This window comes from Gopherus flavomarginatus, chromosome 1 (genome assembly GCF_025201925.1).
Source record: "Gopherus flavomarginatus isolate rGopFla2 chromosome 1, rGopFla2.mat.asm, whole genome shotgun sequence".
Classification (NCBI taxonomy): Eukaryota; Metazoa; Chordata; order Testudines; family Testudinidae; genus Gopherus; species Gopherus flavomarginatus.
In genome coordinates, this window is record NC_066617.1 from 199,977,341 (window position 1) to 199,996,710 (window position 19,370).

Consider the following 19,370-nt stretch of genomic DNA (forward strand, 5'->3'; position numbering starts at 1 on the left):
TCGTGTGTAGCCTTTGTGTTGCACTGATTTTAAACTAGGCCAACCGTCTAAAAGTAGAGGTTCCTATTTAATTTCAGGAATCTTAATGTATCATTTCAAGAGCTGCTGATTCATCCAGATTTATGTTTGTTAATTGTGCTTTTCTTGGTGCTTTATCAGACTAGATTTTTTTAAATGTTGTGAAACATGATTTTTTACTCCTAAGGATGTATTTATTTCTAAACTGTAGTTGACCTAGCAAACGTAAGAGCAGGCTGCTAGGTATGCTGATTCAGATCTTCATGAAGATGTCATTTTCTAAAAGCCTAAATAGTTGTAGGAATATAAAAGATGTAGTTAGACACTGGTACAATCCTAGTTTTAATGTATAGTGATAGTAATAGCAACGAAACTTCAGAAACCCTAGCAGCTTGCCATAAAAGCTGGTAGTGCAGCCTTACAGTTAGAGGTACATGATAATAGATGGAGGTGGAGAAACTCTTGCCTACTGTAGCTTTTTGGCAAAATTATAATACTCCAATGGTTTTCTCCAGTGTCAAATTAGTTGTATAAATGAAACTGAAAATCTTTAATCTAATTAAACTAAGGACAATACATTTTAACCTGCCACAGAATGTTATAAGCAAGGCGATTGATCTTGTAAGATGATGAGCACCCTCAACTCTCACAAAAGTCAATAGGAGTTGAGTGGGGTTCAGGGTATTGCAGGATCAGGCCCGTGATTTTTTCAGTATTCACCATCTCTTGGAACCTGATTCAGCAAAGTGCATAAGCACATGCTTTTGTTTCATTGGTGTAATCTTGAGAGACTTAAGCTCTATCTTTAAAGGTAAGGATGTGCTTATGCATTTTGTTGAATTCAGGCTTTAGTAGGTCACTTGAGTTTTTAAAAGTAATATTTTCTCATACATTTTTTTAATTATCTGCTCACTATAATTAGAAGTATGCCATGTCTGGATACCTTCAAAGACCAGAGGAAATATCTGGATTGAGAACTTCAAAGGAATGGGGAAATAACATCTAAGTAAAATGTTACTAGCAAGATTCAGGGTCAGAGACAATACTTGCTGAAGTCTCTCTAGTGCCTTTTTATGGCAGACATGACAGCCAATCCTGATCCAGACTTTGCTCACGCTCTGTAGAAAAGAGAAAGTCTGATCATCACATTTTAAATTTTAATAAACAAGTGGCTTCCAATCAAGCACAACAAGCAGCTTCTGTTAACAAGAAAGAGCATAACAATAGATGCAGAGGTTAGCAACCATTCATCTCTTGTTCAAACTCTACATGTTACTGACGGTGCACTTACAGTCACACGTACCACAAGTTTGTACATGGAAACATTTGCTTCGCCTTACAAATGTTTTTGTAAAGCTTCTTGAAAGACAAGCAGAGTCTGGTTGGGGCTGACTGTCATGTACCCAAGGTAGTGGTAACTAGTAGACACTGCATCCCACAGTTTGCTGTGGATGATGGTAAACTCCAAAAAGGCAGGACATTAAAAACACAAAGTCTTGGGGCACTCTCACACACAAGGCAGTCACAATTATATACACACACCTGCCTGATACTGTAAAACCTTAGTCTGTACTTTACAGATACATTGTAAAAAACAAAAACACCTTATCTCCAATCTTCTTCAAAATAATTTTGGTGAAGATATGTGTCTCCTATGAATATACCAATAAAACTGTGTGGATGTATTATCCTAGTAACAGTGTGAAATTTCTTCACTACCCTGTCTAAGAAAAATTCCTTCATTATTTTTTTATTTATTTACAAAATCCAAATTGGTATTCATGCCTATGAAAAGAATAAACTGTACCTGAATGAATGTAGGTATTCTTTCCTTTCTTAAATATTTGGGAATTTAATACCAATATATTGCTGCAACTTCCTCTATGTATTGCTTTTTTTTGGAGGGGGGGAAATGTTTTCAGAGATATTGAATGGAGCCCCGTATTGATACAATATAGCCCTTTAATGGGAAGCCTCAGTATACACACGCCATAAGCATAAGTGTTTAGTACATGTATCTGCGTGACTTCCCATTTCGAGTGCACTTCGCTGCCCTTCATTGTCATGCGAGTATCTGGGTGCAGTTTCCAAAATTCAGCAGCAACTGGGACTTGACTTGGTTAATTCTAAGGTTGGATGCATTTACAAGAGCATGGGACTCAAACCTGCAGAAAAGCCAATAAAAATAGGTTTTGTTTTGGTTTTAAATAAAAGTTTGACAATTGCCAACAAAACTTAACAATCTGTGTGAAGTAATACCTTTTGACTGGCTGGTCCTGTATGTGTTCCAGGATCGCTATGGCTATTACTGTCTATACTGGGGTGAAGCCTACGTGAATAGAGATTTTTCCTGTTTTTAATGTAGGAATTTTAGGTTTCTCATCAATAAAAATACCTTTCTAGTCATCTGGCTATTATTTTCTGTTTTGTCTACAGAAGCTCCCATATGGGACAGCTGATTTTATACTTTCTTGTATGTTTTCCCTTCTAATTTCTGCGGTTACCATATTTTGTATTTAAGCAGGTGTCAGTTTCATTTCCCTCACCTCCTTATCCCCACTTCACTGTGTAATCTGCTTTTTTAATGTCTGAGATCAGGTTTTACAATATATGTGGTAGCTACAGATGGTGGAGTTTACCAGCACAGAAGCCCTTGAGCAGACTGTGGGATGTGTGCAATAATGATGTGTGACCGGTGTACCTTGCTGCATGAGAGCTCCAACTCCAAACCAGAAACTATTTAGTAAAGTAAAATTGTTTTCCACCACATCTGAATCAGGGTTGCACGGGTGGGGGTTATACCACTCATAGGGTGTAAACCTGTGGTAGTTAACAGAAACAGTCTGTAAACATCAGATAAAATACACACTGAGCCAGCAAACCTGCTAAAGAATGCAGAAAATGAAAAGATTAATAAAGAAAATAACCAAAACTAAAGCATAGATATGTATCCCGCTACGGTATGCAAGCTACAGGGCAGCACTGCAGTGCAGGGAGGGGCTTTCAGAGCTCCAGTTTTAGCATAAGCCCTACTTCGTTAATCCTAATGCTCTTTGACTGTAATCCTCAAATATAAGACTACTGTTTCTTTCAAAGTTCCCAGTCATTCCCTTAGCCACGCGATTGATGACCTGCAGAGAAGGGGATGTACTGATTCCATGTAGCTGCTCCCTGGTGAAGCACAAAAGAAAAATGGCGCTCTAAAAGTAGTGCCTTTGGAGTACTCTCTATATAAAGAACTGGCATCGGGCATGACAAAAAAACTATATTACAAGACCTGCTGGTGTTACGATATTCATTTTTGTGGCACTTTCTCCAATAGTGAGGTTATGGCACTTTAATAAGTTGTTGCTACTTTGCGGAAGTAATTTCAGTGCTTAAAAACCATAGGGAATATTTTCAGTACCATGTACAGAGAATTAGGCAGCCAGTTTCCACTTAATGAGGGGAAGAATAGTGCTTATTTCCCAGCACACCTTGCTGAAAATGCAAAATCTATACCCTATTATGGCCTGCAAAATAGTTGGCAAAGTTACTTTAAAGATTGTTCCTCCCTGTGGTACTGTGCCTGCTGCTTCTCAGCTCTGCAGGGCACATTAGGTACATTCCTGCTGAAGTTTATGAATATAGCTTTAATTGACAATGCCATGCTAATACATTTTAATTACTGTTTTGGCAATATAATTAAGCTTTGAATTTATGCACTCTTGCAACCAGAGTGCTACGCTAAGCTGAAGTAATGAACGCTGATAGTAATGAACATACTAATTGAAACAGTAGGTAGCTTAAGATGCCATTAACTAAACAATATCATCATCACAAGTACAATAGTTGTTAAACATAATTGCAAGAGGCAATATAAAGATTAAAGATAAAAAATTTCTACATACACCATTTAAAAAAAACAAAAACAAAACCAAATCATTACATTCCAGCAAGTTTCTCACTGTGCTAATAGAGTGAAAACCACCTTTCTACAATCAATGAAATTGTTCTTAACTAGATTTGTGCACAAAGGGTGAAACTCATCCCTGTGAGCCATGGCCTGTGTACCAGCTAACTTGCATATAAGCCATCAAAGTGCAAAGGCCTTCTACTGGGCATTCACACACTGAATTACAATGTCAACATGTTACAAGGAGTGTAAAACAGTAATTGCGCATGATATTTTGCTGGGAGTCTTGCACTGCAAATTGAGCAGGGCTGGACTCTTACATTTTTTTAAGTAATAAACATATTCTGTAGCTTAGACAAAATGTGTCTACAACAGAAAGAACAAAATTGCAACTGCTAGAAAATAGCAATAAAATTCAGTCGGCAGAACTACTTCTGCCAGACTAGAAAGGCTTTATTTTATTATATGACCTTTTGATTATTCAAAGAGCAAAAGTAACTACAGTTGATATTTTAAAAATATTTGTGCTAGTATATCAGTGACTCATTCTCTATTAGAATTAAATATCAGATTTTCTTGTTATGCACCTTGTTCTGTGCAATGTACCGTATAAAATGTTGATGCAATGAACAGAGGAGGGGCAGGTCAATGATTCTATTCCAGGACTTGGCTAACCTAGGAAATTTCTCTTAATTATTTCACTGTTGTTTCTCCTGATTTGTTTCCATCAGTGGGAGCAGTAGTGTAGACAAGATGTTGTAGGTTGCTGGCAGTTAAGCATTACCTCATGTAGGCTTTCTATGAGCAAAGTTTGATGACATTATGCCTATATCATTGATAAACACCTATGCTAGCACTTCCACCACTGATATCACCAGTGGAGATGAAATGAAGGTGGCAACAGAGAGACATTTTAGCAGAACATTATTAGTGTAGTCACAGCTAATGTGGAGAAGAATTAAAAAGAAGCAGTAAAAATCAGTAACTTTACAAATAGTGGTAAGGCATAGCTATTTGTTTAATAATTATGGCACTTTATACAAAATTTAAATAACAATGGTAATGCTATGTGAGACCTAAGGAGGACTAAGATATGAGTCATGCCACTGAAAAAAAAATCTTTAGAAGTACAACAGACATGTCCATAAATATTATCCCTGAATATTTCTCTCAATGAGAATGCAACAATGAAGTTTATTTGTTATAGCATTGCTAGAATAGTGGAGATTTGTGTGTGAGGGTCTTCTTGAGCTCTGCCTCCAGTATCTCACCAAAAGATTCTTGAGAATTGACCTTTTCAATGCATAGTGAAAAAAGCAAATCTTTAACAGATGAAAAACAGATTTGGAGGTGTGAATGGACTATTCTGGCTTTTCCTAGATGTGTAGTCGGAGTCCTAGCTTGTTGAAGCAAGTTTAAATGTCAGGTGTTTACTGAACACCTTCAGCATAACTATTTGCCAACTAATTTAGCACTGCTTCTAGATACCAGTTCAGCAAAGCACTCAAGCAGGCTTTTAAGTTCCATTGACATGAATAAAACTTTATTAAGTCATTTGCTGAATTGGGCCCTGAGTCTCCTGTTTTCCTAAATAAATAATCAGCAAGAATAATAAAGCTTGATATTTCTAAGGATTTTTTAAAAAAATTAGAAAATGAGAATTATCATTGTTCCAGGGGCAAAGTAGTGGTTTTACCTAAAGGGAGCAATGTTTAGCAGTTGAGAGAGTGAAACACAAAGGATGATGATTCAATATTATTTTCCTCTTTTTTGTTTGTGTTCATTTGGGCATGCATTTGGGTATAGCCCATTGGGTGGCTTTCTTGACTACTTGGCATATCTGGTGCATTCTTTCATATACTTAAAGCTTTGTCTGTTTTCTGAGTTTGACAGGGTTTTCCTAGAGGATTTACAGGGCTGAGGGCAAACTGGGGCTTGCTCTTTTTTTTTTTTTTTTTTCCTTCTCCGTGTTCCTGGGTGGAGAAGGCCGTGGGATGTTTTTAGTCTTGGCGCACAACAACAGAACAAAGTTAATCTGTCACTGATGGGCAGATTTAATATCAGCCATGAATGAGATGATGATTTGTGTGCAGTTAGAATTATTATTCATGGTACAGTGAGCTACTGCAAGAGCTTGTGGGAAATCATGACTAATTGTGCACAGTCTTGTGGCTGATATGAGATTAGCCGTCAGTGATGGATGAACTCTTTCTGTCACCCAGGATCTACACTAATGAGTTGTCCCATGATCCTCTACCCACACTCTAAGCAGTTTAAAACAAAACAATAATAAAACCTACAAATTGCCCCCATCACTGTAGTTTGCCTTGGGCACTGGTGCTGAAACCAGCAAGCAGACAAAGTTTGACATATATGATAGAGTGCATTTGGACAGTGCATCCACTTGAAAAGAAAGCTGTTCTGTGGGCCATAAAGAAATACACAACCACATCCAACTGACGTCTGTGGGACTGCTCTTGTAAATAAGGGAGCTCACCAATTAAAAGAAATCATAATTTGTGGTGCGGGGAACTCATGACAAGAACTATGTAACTCATCTCAGAGCTGTATAGTAAATCAGACTGTGTGTATACATATTATCAGAATGACTAACATGAGGCTATTATGATGCTATTTTATTACATTTGCTCTTTCATTGTGGTCTCTGGAATCAAAAGATACAATTTTAATTGACTCAAATTAGTTTGAGTGTAAGCAGAGTCAGGATGAGCTCTATCCTGACATCTGGTGGTGAACTGTGGCGAGTTGTGGAAAAGAACTTCAAGGGCTGATCTTGTTTGCAGAGGCACACCCACCCCACCTAGCATGAACCCACAGCAGCCTAAATGGTCACTTTGGCTGCTGTGGGATCCCCAGTTTCTCTGTTATTGGGGCAGGACAATTGTCCTGATTATGTGAATCAAGAACAATGAAAGTGTTTTATGTCAGAGGGACTCACCATCAACTAAGTAGCACTCACTAGACAAGGGACATGGGTTCCAAAACCCAGTGAATTGAGAGAGACTGGGGACAGGTATTTGTACCTGAAGGTATGAGCCCCTTGTGAGGACCTGAAATATCAATTGCACCTCCTCCTCTCTCTACTGTAGAATATCACAGCTAATTTAAATTCCATTAGGAGTCTAGTTACAGGCTGCTGAGCTGAATTCACTTTGGGCCAATGGTGCACCAGCACTGAGGCTCCCCTACTACAAGCTGAAATCACTGAAGAACTAAAATTACTCAAAGTTGAAATCACTGAGTGGTTGGGGGTGTGTGAAGATATATTGCTGAGCAGTTTGTGGGATGATTAGAGCAGCTCACAGGCAGGGCTGGCTCTAGCCATTTCGCTGCCCCAAGCATGGCGGCATGCCGCGGGGAGCGCTCTGCCGCTCGCCGGTCCCACGGCTCCGGTGGACATCCCGCAGGCATGCCTGCAGAGGGTCCGCTGGTCCCGCGGCTCCAGTGGACCTCCCGCAGGTGTGCTTGCGGATGCTCCACCGGAGCCGCCTGCCGCCTTCCCGGCAACTGGCAGAGCGCCTCCCACGGCATGCTGCCCCAAGCACGCGCTTGGTGCGCTGGGGCCTGGAGCCAGCCCTGCTCACAGGACAGCAGGTGGAGCGGAGTGGAGCAGTTCGCGGAACGGCTAGAGTGGCTCACAAGATGGCTGGAGGAGCGGAGCAGTTGGTGGAGTGGCTCGCGGTGAAGGCTGCAGCAGAACCCCATGGAGAGGCGGGCAGTTGGCCTCGGACCACGTAAGGTGCCCCTAAACACTGCTGTGCCCCCTCCCCCCCAGTCTGGGAGGTAAAACTCTGCAGATAAACTTTTGAACTCTGGGGCTGCAGTGACCAGGGACAGAGACTTTTGGGTTGTTGGACTTTTGGGTGATTTTGGGGTTACTGGACTTAAGAGACTTTTGGGGTGTTGGACTTTGGGACTTTTGGTGATTTTTTTGGGTTGCTGGACTTAAGACCCTGAGGGAAAAAGGATACTGCCTAACTTACTTGGGGGAGGGCGGCGTCTTTTGCTCATGGTTTGTGTTATGAATTCTGTTTGTGGTGTTTCCCCAACATAATGCTGCATTGTTTCCCTCCTTTATTAAAAGGATTTTGCTACACTCAGAGACTGTGCTTGCGCAAGGGGAAGTATTGCCTCTTAGAGGCACCTGGGGGTGGTATGTAATTGTCCCAGGTCACTGGGTGGGGGCTCGAGATGGCTTTGCATTGTGTTATTGAAATGGAACCCCTAGATACTGAACCCGGGCCCTTGTTGCTGCCAACTCAGACGGGCAGAAGGGTTACATGAGCATTTACAAGAGTTTTGTATTAAATGTTTACATTGTATCTTTACTCTGATGTGAGGAATATTTGGAATTTCAACAATACAGCATTACAGCTTTATATATTATCCTATAGCTACCTGTATTATATAAATGTTAGACCATGAAGAGTTACATTATTTGAAACTTGTTTTCTTGGAGTATCTACTCTGATGCTCTTTTTCCTTTATTAGTGTGAATTATGTCATTGTTTTATATTCAAAGCAATACATAATAAAATTGGAGGAAAAGCTTTACAGGGTGTCAGAAGAAAAAATAATTGTTGGTAATGGAAAAGCCAATAACCCAGACAAATATTTTTATATATATTCTTAGGAAGGAGGAGGAAAGGTTGGAAAATGTTCAATAAATAGTGATGAAAATTATAATTCCAAATAGTGGAAAAAGTAAAAATAAATATGACTTTTTACAGAGTCTTAGTATGGATATCAAAGGCAATCAGAAAAAAAAATATGTTTCAAATATGGCATCCAAGGAATGTTGAATTACTATTTTATATATAAAATATTGAAATTCCTTAGGAAGGGATATTTTGGAAAGTTTCATATGCAGTGTAGATGTCTGATCCCACAAACCTTTATTCAAATGGCTAACTCTTATTTATACCAGTAGTAGCATTGAAGTTAATGTGACTACTTATATATGAACTATTCATGTAAGAATGGCATTGGAACATCAGACTCCAGAATTGCTAAGAAAGGAGTATTGCTGAACTCTGTCAATCATATTTTCATATTTTTCCTTTTAGTTTTTAAACACAATTTGTTGAACTTTTCATTAATCAAGTTCCCCCCCCCCACATTTCTAAACTTGTCATTTCTAAACTTGTTGTATTCTATTAGGAGTTTGCTCTTCCATGGGTTAGGAGTTCATTGTTAGCAGAGGCCCTGATTCAGGACAGCATTTAAGTATATGCTTAATTTTAAGCCCAGTTTAAGTCCTATTGAAGTTAAACACATGCTCCCCTGAATCATAAGTGCCTTCCTGTATATGGCTGTCACTTGGGTTTTGAGAGTACACTATGCTTTGTACCTCCTGTGACAATTCATCTTAGAGAGAGGTATGGGAACATCTTGCAGAGCGAAGCCCTTGAGTTCTTTGTTATGCTATTCTGAATTTTCAGAGTGAATTGATCTGAGCTGACTTCCACCCTTCAGCAACAAAGATTTTCAGATTCTTTCTTGGCTTTTAACTGTATGCACTGTTAGTTGAAAAGTGCAGTGTTTATAAAGGAGTAACTACATGCTGAAAAGCAGTTGTATGCACTATTTTCATTTCTATTAAGTAACTGATGACAAATTTTATCAATTTTATTTTTTCTCCCTTAAACTCTTAAGTAAAGAACAATCCCATCACTCTAAGATTATTTTTTTTCATATAAAAATAATGCAAGACAACCCCTCCGGAATGCAATGTTTTTGGTACTGTATAAAATTCCTAGAATATCATTAAATTGTCATTAGTGGAGTGAGTATATGTTGTGTGATCAGTGCAACGCATATAAGATAAAAGGGAAGTAAAGAGGTTGTCTCTCACACAGTCTTTAAACTTACCTTGCAATTACAAAGAGTACACAACTGACTCCAAGGCAGGCTAGGAGGACATACATCCAAATATCAGGAGAAAGAGGGTTGAGAAAGGAGAAAACACCAGGATTTGTGCCATTGGGTTTCCGGTACAAAATACTGATCCCAAGCGTCATGAAGGGTTTTGAAAAGTCGATTACTTTCTCCCTTACGTAGGTGATAGTGAGAGGAGCAACTGCCAGATCGGCTTTCTGGGAACACAAATTGGAAAATATTCTCATTTTCTTTGCATTCAACAATCATATTTTTATTCCTTCCACCTTTTCCCATGGGTATTAAACAAGCTAAAACATGTCTAGTTTTGCCTGTAATTGAGTGTAAAATAAAAATTCTTGGTTTCCTTATTAAAGGTCATTGTGGGCAGAAAACTACTTCAGAAGAGCTATAGTAATTTGAGTATGACTGAAACAGTTTACATCAAGAAACTGTGGCAAAACAGTGCATTATTAGGACGTTACCAGAAGCAGAATGGACATGTCTGAAATATTAATCATGGGAAGTGAGCACCCAAACAAATCAAAGCTTTTCCTTGTCTTTGCAGACACCAAGATCCTTTGATGCAACAATACGGGCACCTTTCCAATGGATAGGGTAGGGCATGATTTGCAGAGCCTGCAGGGGGGCTCAGCACCGCTCATGAACTGCAGAGCAGCGAAATGCAGCGGCTCCCTGCCTACTGTTGTGCAGGGGAGATTGGGTCTACTGCTATGGAGATTTAACTATCATTGCTGCAGAGTAAGGGCCCAGGTGCTGGGGGAACTACTGTAGTCTCAGGGCTGTCATAGTAGCCATGGATCAGGTCTGCAGTGTGAGGGAATGTATATCTTCCCTTCTAGAATACCCCAGCACCGGGGGGGAAGGATTTCCCCCCAAAATGCAGACCCTAAGTACTTGTCTTTGTTCAAGGGCTTTTCTGCTCTGTAAAAATGACTAGTCCTCCTGTTAATATAAACACTTCTTATGACTTGGCTTCTTATAAACTATCTTAGGTTAAAGTAGAATAAAGACAGAACAATTCATTCTTACATGATCTATGAGTTCTTTGACCATCCCATTCCACTCTCCTTTGTCATTTTGGGCTCCATATTTACCATCAGAAACTAGTTTGACCTCATAGATGAAGCCTAAAATATTTGACAGTTCCTTCAACAAATCCAGGCAATATCCTTCGAATCTGTCATTTCCATACAAGGGCTTATCAGACTTTTTGTACATAACATAGGGATCTTCCTATAGAATAAACACACCAAACATGTAACAATAGAAATGAGATACATTTCAGATAATCTCCGTTCATACATTACACAAATAGTTGGATGATTTACTACAATTGTATAGGTGCAACAAATGTACTATGTCCATTAAAAGTCATCTTAGATATGTTAGTGAATTGCCCAAATCAATCAGCTATAAATGTACTGGTTCTGAGTTTCATGGGATCTGAGGGCCTGTTACTCCCATTGGTTTTATTAGAGTTGTTGGTGCTCAGCGCCTCCAAAATCAGGCCCAAGATCTATACTGTATAAGATCCCATGTTAAGGAATGGGTAAGGATACTGCAGTAGTACAATAAATACTAGACCAAGGATCATAAAGTAAACCTGAAAATTGACTTTCTAAATAAAACAAAACTTAAAAAGTATGAAATAATATAGCCATTGACTGGAATATATTCATGGGAGAGAATAAAAAAATAGCATAGGTAGAGTGTTTTGTGCACATGGTATTTCCTTTTTAGCTCTGTGCAAAGCAGGCTTCTGTAGTTTTAACCTAAAGCACAGGGCTCCTGGCAGAGGAAAGTCAGCAGAGAGGGCACAAGGAATCTCAACTTCCCTTTCTCCAGGGAACCCAGAACCAGCCAGCACAGCCAGGGCCTCCCAGAGGATTCAGGGGGCCTGGGGCAAAGCAATTTCAGGGGCCTCTTCTATAAAAAAAATTGCAATACTATACAATACTATATTCTCATGGGGGTGCCTGCGGGGTCTGGGGAAAATTGCCCCATTTGCTCCCCCTGCCACAGGCGGCCCTGGGAAAAATAAACCTTCCGCATCTCGGCACAAACCCAGTTTTGAGAAAACTTCTTTACAAGGTATCACTGGTTCTCAGCATCAGCTAGTGCTGAAAGGCACTAAAGCTCATTAAAAGGGTTGGACAAATATTTTTCATCAAAACTTTTCTTGGATCGAAAACTAGGGGTTTTTAAAAATCAGAAAAAAATAACGAACAATGTCTGCTTTCCTTCAAAATTTGTTGTGGTTTTTTAATTGAAAAGCTGAAATCAGTCTGCCAAAACCTGAATACGGTTTGGGATTTCAGAAGTGTGTGGCCAAATATTTGCTGCTTGCTGTGTTTGTTTAAAGAAACAATAAAAAAATTCTGCTTAAAAAAAATCCAGAACTTTTGAACCACCTCAGCTTGTGACTAAGTGCCTTAACCCATCCAGTCCGAGATTTTTCCAGGTTTCTGATACTCTGCTGGCTTCCTTGACTCATATCTGTCTCCATAACTTTGGGTTCATTTAGGTTAGAACATACGAACAGCCATACTGGGTCAAACCAAAGGTCCATCCAGCCCAGTATCCCCTCTACCGACAATGGCCAATGCCAAGTGCCCCAGAGGGAGTGAACCTAACAGGTAATGATCAAGTGATCTCTCTCCTGCCATCCATCTCCACCCTCTGACAAACAAAGGTTAGGGACACCATTCCTTACCCATCCTGGCTAATAATCATTAATGGACTTAACCTCCATGCATTTATCTATTTCCTAGAGATTGGCCTCATAGGGTCCCTCACAAACTGGAGACGGTTACTGTGGGTTTGTCTTTAGTATAGCTTATGTACATACTCCACGAACTGAGCATTTCAGCTTGTCCAGAATCTGGGATGAGCCTATGTTGTGAAAACTGAAATGCTCAAAATAGCACATGCATGTGGATGGACACAGGGTGCTAAAATTAAATTAACCCAGGGGTTCTCAAACTGGGGGTCATGACCCCTCAGGGGGTCACAAGGTTATTACTGGGGGTCATGAGCTGTCAGCCTCCACCTCAAACCCCGCTTTGCCTCCAGCATTTCAAATAGTGTTAAATATATAAAAAAGTGTTTTGAATTTATAAGGGGGGGCGGTCTGCACTCAGAGGTTTGCTATGTGTAAGGGGTCACCAATACAAAAGTTTGATAACCACTGAATTAACCCCTCTGAAGCCTCAGAGAATGCAGGGGTGGGGGGGTCTCCCTTGGTAGGGTTGGGAAGGAGGTAGGTGGTGTAGGATATTGCTCTTCTCATGTGATTCCCTCCCCCAGTGGCTACTTTTAAATGAAGCTACCCTCTCCTGACATGAATCTCCCTATGGCACTGAAATTAAATATAGACTATAATTTGGCATTTGAGAAGTGAAAGGGATGGTAGCCCTAGTGGAAATGCTAACAACTTGGCTCTTCTGCAAGCCTCAAACTGCTGAATGAGCTTTAGGGTAGGGAAGGCTGTCCCTCCCAAACAGCCTGGCCCTGTCCCTATCCAACCCCCACCCAATTCCTGCCCCCTGACTGCCCGCCTCCCTCAGAATCCCTGACCCATCCTGCTCCTTTCCTCTCACCATCTCCTAGAGACCCCCCCCAACCACCACCCCAGGACCCCACCCCTGCTCCCTGTCCCCTGACTGCCCTGACCCCTATCTACCCCCCTGCTGAGTCCTGACAGACCCCTGGAATGCCCACAATCCAACCCCCCCATTCCCTGTCCCCTGACCACTCCCCCGCAACCTCTGCCCCCTCCCTGTCCCCTGACTGTCCCCAGGACTCCCTGCCCCTTATCCAACCCCCTATCCCCTTACCCCTGACTCCCCCCTTTCCTGGAGCCTCAGTGCACCGCATCCAGGAGTGTCCCTGAACAGCGGTGCACCGTGGCTCCAGCATGGCTCCTGAGCTCCTCCCCACTCAGAGCCACGTGGTAAGGGGGAGAGGCTGCGAGCTCCAGCGGGGTCTGAGCTCCCTCCACTCAGCATGGAGCTCACAGCCCCGCCCCCTTACCACACGGCTCTGAGTGGGGAAGAGCTCAGAAGCCCCACTGGAGCCACGCTGCAGCTGTTCAGGGAGGCTCCTGGATGCACTGAGGCTCTGGGAGAGGAGCGGAGGCGTGGTCGGGCCGGGGCCAGGGAGAGAGCCTCGGCCATTCTTGTAGGGGACTCTGCAGAGCCCGGTGCCTGGAGCAAATTGCCCCACTGGCCCACGCTCTGGGCGGCCCTGAGCACAGCCCAAGTAGCAGCAGCACTGGCCAGGAAGACAGGGATCAGGATGGCTGGAGGATACACAATTCAACCCGTCCTCCCCACTGTAACTTCCATTAGACACTGGTGAGGATGTACCAGAATCTGTCTCTTCACTCTGCACCATAAGCTGCTCTTCTCATCCAATCTTGTTTGTAGTGAGAAGTCAGAACATGTATATGCTGACTATAAAAGTTAGTATTTGGGTGTGTGAAATTTTCTTGGTTGAAAGAAATACAATTTGTTTCTTCAAAGTACAGAGATAAGCTAAACATAATTTGGAAATATGACTATTTTAGTGTATAGATGGATAGTGGGCAGTTTGATTCTGTGTCTATATGCAAATAATATGCTGGGCTAGAAACATGGGGTGGTTTGTCAAACCATATATTGGTACAGGGAACCACAAAAGATGAAGTACAGAGTTTAGGCTGAAAAGGAAGGCTTCATATAAATATGTAAAACAATGTAAGCAATGTATGATTTATATTACACTATGGATAATAATATTAACACTGTGCAGCAGGACTTACCAAAATGGTAGTGACTATGAGTGTTCGGTTAGCCAGTGAATCGGTGATATTGGTAGATCTGTCTTTATTGCTGTCAGTCATGTTAAGGCCACTATTTGAGTTCCAAACCCCAATCTGCGCAGAACAAAGTAGATAAATGGCTGCTAAGCCTCAGGGATCGCATTCAGTGAAATTATGTATAATTTTCCATAAATGTGCAATATAGTTCACAGTCCAAAAAAAGAACATTGATACCATACATCACTATGATAGACTAAAACACCAGCAGTATGAAATGTTTCAGGAACAAACTGGTTGTAATTCTAAATAAGGGAACACCATCAAAGGGTTGATTGTCGTATTTAAATCATTAGGAACACACTGCTATTTCAAAAGTAGGTTGAAATGAATTAACCATAAGAGTATAAGGTATGTCAATATAGCTGTGCATTTGCCCATTTACTACAAAAGTGGAACGTGTTGATTTTGTTTCCTCCTAAATATGTCAAATATCTATTTTCATGAAATTGTTTCTTTTTGTAAATGGTAAAGTTGAAACATATGGCAAGACCTTTCCTTTCCAAGACAACAGATTAAAAGCGTGGATAAATATGCTGAAACAGATTGATGGATTCACTGGCCTTTTACTTCTGCTCTGAACCTGCTGAAGGCACAAATTATTTTTCCAGTCACTTCTTGACTACTGATATGACAGAACCATCAAGGTGATGCCACTTCACCTCCGATCAGCGTTTGTCAGTAAATGCAAAAGACTAAAGGAGAATGTAGGTTTAGATTCCTTTCCAATCCCCACAATAAGTAGTAACTCCAGCATTTAGGGCCTGATCCAGAGCCCAATATAGGCAAGAGGGAGGCTTTCACTGATGTCAATGGATTTGGATCAGTATCTTTACTGTGGTGCAAATTACAAAAGTAAAGTTAATTTATTCAGATAAATATAAACTTTACACATATTCAAGTTTAAATCATCGAGATTTTATTTCCAAATCCTTCTGGTATTAATGTCTTTTAAAATAAAGTTGTATAGATTTGGAAATTGGGCAATAATAACTGACCCCACACAAGTTTTCATGCATAAGTTTTCCTCCTGAAAAAATGTTGTGCCTCCATATAGGCGTAATTAAAAATGTTACTTGCCTAACTTTGCACAAGGCCCCTTTTAAGCAAAGTATTTAAGCACGTCTTAAACACATTAGTAGTTCCATTCACTTCAATGGGGCTACACATGTGCCTAAAGTTAGATATGTTCTCAAGTACCTTGCTGAATAGGGGCCTAAGTGCCCAGCTCTGCAATATGTTGAGTGCTCTTAAATCCTGCTGAAGTCACTTAGCACCTCACAAGACAACTGGCACATTGGAGAATCAGGCTGAATGTGAGAACCACTGTTCTGTATTGGCCTGATCCTGCTAGGTGTCAAATGTCTTCTACAAGACACGAATGCCCAGATACACAAAGGGACATAAGCATTTCAATGTTAAGAATCACAATGCCAAACTTTTAAGCGCTTAGAAAAATCACAAGAACAACACTGCGATCCACAAAGCCTGAGATAGGTGGCTAAGCTCCCTATACAATGAATGGGGAAAGATAGGGGCCTTAAACTGCCATCCACAAAAGCAATCAACTAGTCAGCTTCCTGCTAGCCAATGGCAGATGCTGACTGGAACAGGGCAGGGGTATGTCTTAAGCCCTGCCCCTGTCTCTGCTTGCACTCCACAACTGGGAAGCCTCTTCTGGAGTCAAGTGACTTAGAAGTCCAAGGCATTTCTTGTGAGATGTCTGTCTGTCTCCACACAAGGTAGCTTGGGGGTGAGGAGGGGGAGCATTTCACAGTCTTTAGCCCAGTGGTTAGGGTACCCCCTGGGAGGTAGGAGCCCACCCTGTTCAATTCTCCTCTCTCCTTGATGAGGAGAAGGGAGTTGAACAGGAATCTGCCACCTCTCTGGTTGGGTCTCTTTCCACTTTAACATTCTCTCCCCACCACCAGATCAGGCCAAATAAGCACGCCAGGCACTCCTCTGTCTACCTTTCCCCCCAGTCTGTGGATTGCACTGGGGCTTAGGTGGGTGATTGGTGCCTGGGTGCCTACAACAGGGCTGCAGTGTGCATGCGTATAGGCAGAAACATTGGCCCCTAGGGAATATTTACAGCAGAAATGTAGGTGCTAAATGAGTTTAGGTGCCTACAGAGTTAGGTGGCAGCTGAGCAGGAGTTTTGTGTATAGCAGAGGAGCGTAAAGCTGGGACTTAGGTGTCTAAATATGAGGCTTAGCCATGTAAGTACCTTTGTGGATCTGGGCCTATGTGCCCTCAATTTTTATTGGATTGAGTATGTCACTTCGATGGGAACTGACTTCAGTGGGGATTGAAGGCACTGAGCATTTCCAGGATTGGCCCTGAAGTGACATCTGAATACAGCAATTTGAAAATGGAGCTTTTCATTATCTATCTATTGTTAGACACTCGTGATGAAATGACACATGCAGAAGATATTCAGAGAGTATTCAGTGTCTTTCTATGCTAATAGAAAACTTGATGAATGAAGCATGATATGCCTTAGACCAAATTAATGCAAAAAATGCACAAAACGAGCAGATTCCCTGTACCAACATTCTAGGCTTTTGAAAGGTTAGAAAAAGAATCTTGCCAAGTTAACTGTCAAACCACCGGAAATACAGAATCAAAATATCTGTTACTAAGCAATGATACATTTTACAAAGCTCACCACAGGTTTTACTTTAATTGCATGGAAAGATTTTCTTTTTAACCTGAGCTAATGAAACAACATCCTCCACTCTGAGGAGCAAAATCAATATGAAAATCGTATATAACCGGGTTTCTCAAACAGGGGTCACTGCTTCTGTAGGCAAAGTCCCTGGCGGGCTGGGCCGGTGGGTTTATCTGTCCGTCCCCAAGTCCGGCTGATCGCAGCTCCCACTGGCTGCAGATCGCTGCTCCAGGCCAATGGGAGCTGCTGAAAATGGTGGCAGTAAGTCCCTCGGCCCGTGCCATGCCAAACTTGCAGACGGGGCAGGTAAACCCACCGGCCCGGCCCACCAGGGGCTTTCCCTACAGAAGAGGCGACCCTGGTTTGAGAAACCCTGATATATAAGCCATCTGCGTTAAACTGCCAATTTAAATATGATCAATGGCCATATAATGATCCACACTCATTGATTCGTTAAAACAGTCTGGAATGATGTCAAAAACATCATCTGCCATCTTAGGCTAGAAGAGTTAACCAATTTACCTTGGATTTAAAGAGACAGGGCCAGCTGTGGGTCTGGTCCATTCAGTATACATATATTTTAAATTGAAAGTTTATGAAAGGTAGCAGATTGATGGCTTTGAGGACTGGCATACTCCATCCTCAGAACAGCATGCTTCATCACACTGGTCTGCCAGTGCATTTCAACCATATCCTGGAGGGGACTAGCTTTCAGTGCCTCCCTGCTGAGATTGTCAAGAAGGCTGCCATATCAGGCCAAGACTGAAACTGCTGACCTGCCTCACATATTGTAGACCTCCATCAGCTCTCAGATGGTCAGTCACTACTGACTCAGGCGGGATTCGTTGAGATTATTAACTGAGGCAGGGACTGTCTTTCTTGTCCAGAACCCAGCACAATGGGGCATTGCTCCCGATTGGGGTTTTGGGGATTGCTATTATATAAATATTACAATAACAATTATATCATTCAAATTATCTATGGCTGAAAGACCCAGGATCCCATTGTCAATCTCTTTAGCTAACCATTTCTCCTCCTACAACATTTTTAATTGGGATAACATTGTTCATGATTCCTTCCCCTCCCCCCACCACACACCCATCTCCACCCCCACCCCTTTTAGGTTTCTTTTGCTTCCAGAAGGAGATCAATTTGGGATTATTGATCTGAAAAGTATTTATATATGCGACGTGCTGGGCATTATCAGTTTAGCTAATCTGAGGCCATGATAAATGGCTAGTTTTTTAAATTTGTTTTGGGGGCAGTGTGCATTAATCAAAAGCTATTCTGCTCAGCATTGCTGACTTCCTGACACACTGGTGTGCTTGAAATAGCTGGCAATGAGGAAGAGCAGAATGGTCATATAGAACATGGAATAGTACAGTCAGTGTATACGCAATACATCAAGATGGCCATTGTACATTAAAATTAAAGGAATGACACTGTAGGTCAGTCTTGATTCTAACAATGAAAAAGGTCAGAAGGGCATTGAATGAATGAGGCCAAGGTATTACATCACCATGGTGAATCTGGAGGGGTTTATTGCAGTTTAGTGACAAATTCAAGACCTATAACATGCCCTTCTCAATGAGTCTGTGTTCTGAACCAATTGTAATTTGGTTTAAATTAATTCAACGTAACATGAAATGCCTTAGAGTCAAAAGCTGGATTGGTTCAATAAGCTTCTGTATGTCAGGTAGGATGATCTATCCACTAGTAATGAGGAAAATAGAATCCGTGATGCCTTAGCCTGATTCACTGAAGATTAAAACAAGGTTATTAAGTATGTGTTTTATTAGATTAGAAAAAGAGTGCTATAGGACACTGTCAGCTATTCTAGAATAGAGTGCCAAAAAAAGAGTATTTTTAAATTGGAGAAAAAAAGTTTAACTTTTTTAAAGATGTATGCAAAATGTAATAGTTGTTATTTTGCAGAGCATTTTTAAAATCTGTATATCCCAAGCACTTTACAAAAGTGAGTAAGAGATTATTATCCCCCTTGTATA

The 19,370-nt window shown here is 41.2% G+C and overlaps 1 protein-coding gene across 1 annotated transcript in view; it reads right to left on the reverse strand.

The window, feature by feature from the left end:
* Positions 1-19,370, reverse strand: part of GRIK1 (glutamate ionotropic receptor kainate type subunit 1) — a 251,844-nt gene that overhangs the window by 34,017 nt on the left and 198,457 nt on the right. Inside the window, exons 9-12 of the mRNA XM_050962815.1 lie at positions 14,637-14,750; positions 10,865-11,068; positions 9,806-10,029; positions 2,720-2,838 (exon numbers count right to left, since the gene is read on the reverse strand). Of these exons, the coding sequence (XP_050818772.1) occupies positions 2,720-2,838; positions 9,806-10,029; positions 10,865-11,068; positions 14,637-14,750 (661 nt within the window). The remainder of the gene's footprint in view (positions 1-2,719; positions 2,839-9,805; positions 10,030-10,864; positions 11,069-14,636; positions 14,751-19,370) is intronic.